A 3267-nucleotide genomic window follows, 5' to 3' on the forward strand; every position below is an offset into this window, starting at 1 on the left:
GCCTTGAACTTACTACATAGCCTGGCAGACTTTGAACTCATGGTGATCCTCCTGCACCATCCACCTGAGTGCTAGGATTGTATGTATATGCCACCTCACCTGGCAATTCATTTTCTCTTTTTTTTTTTCTTTCTTTCTTTCTCTCTCTCTTTCTTTCTTTCTTTTTCTTTCTTTCTTTCTTTCTCTTTCTTTCCTCTTTCCTTCTTTCTTTCTTTCTTTCTTTCTTTCTTTCTTTCTTTCTTTCTTTCTTCTTTCTTTCCTTTTGGTCTTTTTGAGACGGGTCTTGCTATGCAGTTCAGGCTGCCTCTGAGCTCACTTTGTAGCCCAGGCTGGTCTTGAACTTGCAATGATCCTCCTGTGTCAGCCTCTTAAGTGCTGGGATTACAGGTGTGCGCCACCACACTGAACTCTTTCCTTCTTTCTTTTTTTTTGAGATAGAATTTCACTAAATTGCCCAGGCTGGAGTTGAATTTGTGATCCTCCTGCTTCAGCCTCCCAGAATGTTGGGATTACAGGTGAGCCTAGCTGCTAGTCTATCCTTAAAGACGTGTCTAAGCCAGAGTGGGTGCCTTCTCTTTCTCCACTCTGGAAGTGGAGTTCCTAAGGGAAGGGTTTATCCAGTGCTGAAGTCACAAAATGCCTATTCCTCAGTGCCATGCTGCCTCTTTCCTTTCTTTTAAAATAAAAGTAAACTTCTTCAGCAGGGCACAGTGACACTCCCTTGTACTCCTATCAATTGGGAAGCTGAGGCAAGAGGATCACCTCAAATTTGAGGTCAGCTTGGGGTACTGAGTTTAAGGCCAGCCTGAACTACATAGCAAGACCCTGTCTCAAAAAAACAAAAATAAGTAAAACTATACTAAAAAAGTATAGACGAGGGCCAGGGACAAAGCTCAGTAGAGGGCTTGCCCAGTGGATTCAATCCCTAGCTCCATGGGGGAGCGTAGAGTTGCTCCTCCTGGGTAGGTTAGTGAAGCCTACCAAATGTGCCTGTGTTGTAGTTTGGGGTTCTGCAAGGGTGAACAATTTAATACAGGACACAGTTTATAGAATTATTTTATAATAATCACCCAAAGAGTCATACACAAAAAGAGTGCAGGAAGTCTGACCACACACTAAAGAGCAAACAATCCAGCTGGAGGCCTGGATCTCACGGCAGTGTCCCGTGTGAGTCCAGCTGAAGACCTGGAGCCCATGACAATGCCTCCCACGAATCCAACTGGAGCCCAGAGCCCCTGACAATGTCTCATGCAGGCCTGTTTCACAGATCTGTGCTGAGAAGGCCCAAAGGTCAGTGGTGGAAGCTAGAAAATCTGTGCCAGCGGGAGGAAGGCTCTGTGCTAGCAGGCTGAGGGATCTGCACTGGAGCCAGTAAGCAATGCTCAAAGAACCAGTCCTGAGCTCCTCCGATGATGAGAACAGCCGAGCTCCTGTCAGGAAAGCCAGCATGACAAGGTCCTCCAGGAGAACCAACAGCTCTCCGCAGCTTCCTGAACAGCTTTTAAACTTCTTCCTCTCCAGTTCTGCCTCTTATGCTGCCGGCAACAGTCCTTAGGTGGGCCTCCCACACCCAGCACCATGCTGGTTCAGTTCAGCTGGGGGTTACAAGTTGACCACCAGCTGTCAATCCATCACAGCCTGGTCTACAGAGATCCCACCACATACACCTCTTACTCGTTGACACACAGTAAACGCGTGTTTCCGCAGCAAATACACTGTTTATGTTCTCAGAATCCAGATCAGTGGTGGCTACCGGTCCCTGAGGCTGACCCTGTCCCAGGGAGGAAGCCTCAGAGGGTGGAGCCCCCTCCCATCTTCAGCAGCCTGCTGCAGGCGTCCCACAGGTGTGCATCAGAAGTTATGAATGAGAACGTGTTCAATAGAAGGAATGGCCGTACACACCGGGTGATCACCAAATAAGGTGAGTGCCCATAATTTTTAAAAACATTATTACTGTAAACATTGAGGGAGTATTTGGAGTGGGATTAGTGGCAATGGGCCTTTTTTTTTTTCTTTGCAGATAAGGTCTCACAATATAGTGCATGCTGGCCGCAGTGACCCTCCTGTCTCAGTCTCCCCACTGCTGGGATTACAGGTGTGCGTCACTATGCCTGGTGGCAACGTGTCTTTGACGGTAGTAACTTTTTAAAAAACACTGTGGGAGGGGAGGGAAGAAGTAAGAAGAATCAAGATGTGTTACGTCCGTGTACCACCTTCCCACAGGAATGTGATCATCAGGTCCTGCAAACATAAACAACCAGCACTCACTGTACGTTGTGATCGCCTGTACATTCCCGCCCCACCGCGCCCGCCCTCCTCTGTTCCACAGCTGCAGATCAAAGCCCTGTCGCTTGGAGGCGCCATCCTCCAAATGAAAACCAGCAGGCCGCTGCAATGACAAAGTCCTGGATTTCAAGGCCAGCGTGTCAGTTTACACTGACGGACGGAGGACGGGCCGACAGCCAGCCTGGACTCGGCGTCCTCTCCTGTTCAGGGCAGAATCAACAGCAAAGTCGCCGCGCAGCAGTGGGCTCCTTCACTCTTCCTCTTGGAGCAACTCGCTCGCCGGTCGGTCACTGCCAGTCATTATCAGGTAGAGAAAGAGTCGATCACTCGAGTTTAGTCCACCGCAAAGTCAGAACGCAGCTGAACCCGACCGTAAGCTCGGTGGGTCTTCGTGCCTGCGGTTTGCTTCAGCCTCGCAGCACTGCAAGAGTCTTAAGCAGCACTCACCCTCCGAGTTGAACCCACGGCCTGCCAGGCCCAGCCCCTTCGAAGTCTCGCCCAGCCACAGGTCGGAGCCTCATGGCAGTGCCCGCCCCTAAAAATGATAGCGAATCATAAGCCCCGCTCTTCCAAAACGCTGCCCTATCAGAAGCCAAGATTATCATAAGTCTTGTCCAATCAAGGACCTCTCCTCCTGAACCCTGCCCTGCCGGGCCAGCTTTCCGCAGGCGGGTGACGCGCCAGGTGGAAGCGGTGGGTGACGCCATCAGGCAGCGCCGCGAGAAGGTCGCGCGGGGTCCTCCAACATGGCGGCGGCGGCGTTGCGCGGCGGCTGGTGCCGCTGTCCGCGGGTGAGCCTTAGTGCGCGGCTGGCCGGTGCGGGGTTCGGAGGCTGGGCGCGCAGCCTCCGAGGCCTCGCCGGTGTCCTCAGGCCCTTGGCTCCCGTGGCCCTTCGCTTGGCCTCTACGGGTGGCGCGGGTTGGGGCACCGGGTCGGCGAGGCCGTGGCGGGGAGCACGTAGCGGGGCCTGCGGGCGGGGAC

The 3267-nt window shown here is 52.5% G+C and overlaps 1 protein-coding gene across 1 annotated transcript in view; it reads left to right on the forward strand.

The window, feature by feature from the left end:
• The first annotated feature begins 3032 nt into the window (after positions 1–3032).
• Timm44 (translocase of inner mitochondrial membrane 44 homolog (yeast)) overlaps positions 3033–3267 on the forward strand; it is a 13638-nt gene continuing 13403 nt past the window's right edge. Inside the window, exon 1 of the mRNA XM_005413138.2 lies at positions 3033–3077. Coding sequence (XP_005413195.1) covers positions 3033–3077 — 45 coding nt within the window. The remainder of the gene's footprint in view (positions 3078–3267) is intronic.

The sequence above is a fragment of the Chinchilla lanigera genome, unplaced genomic scaffold (assembly GCF_000276665.1).
Source record: "Chinchilla lanigera isolate Chin_1 unplaced genomic scaffold, ChiLan1.0 scaffold00162, whole genome shotgun sequence".
NCBI lineage: Eukaryota > Metazoa > Chordata > Mammalia > Rodentia > Chinchillidae > Chinchilla > Chinchilla lanigera.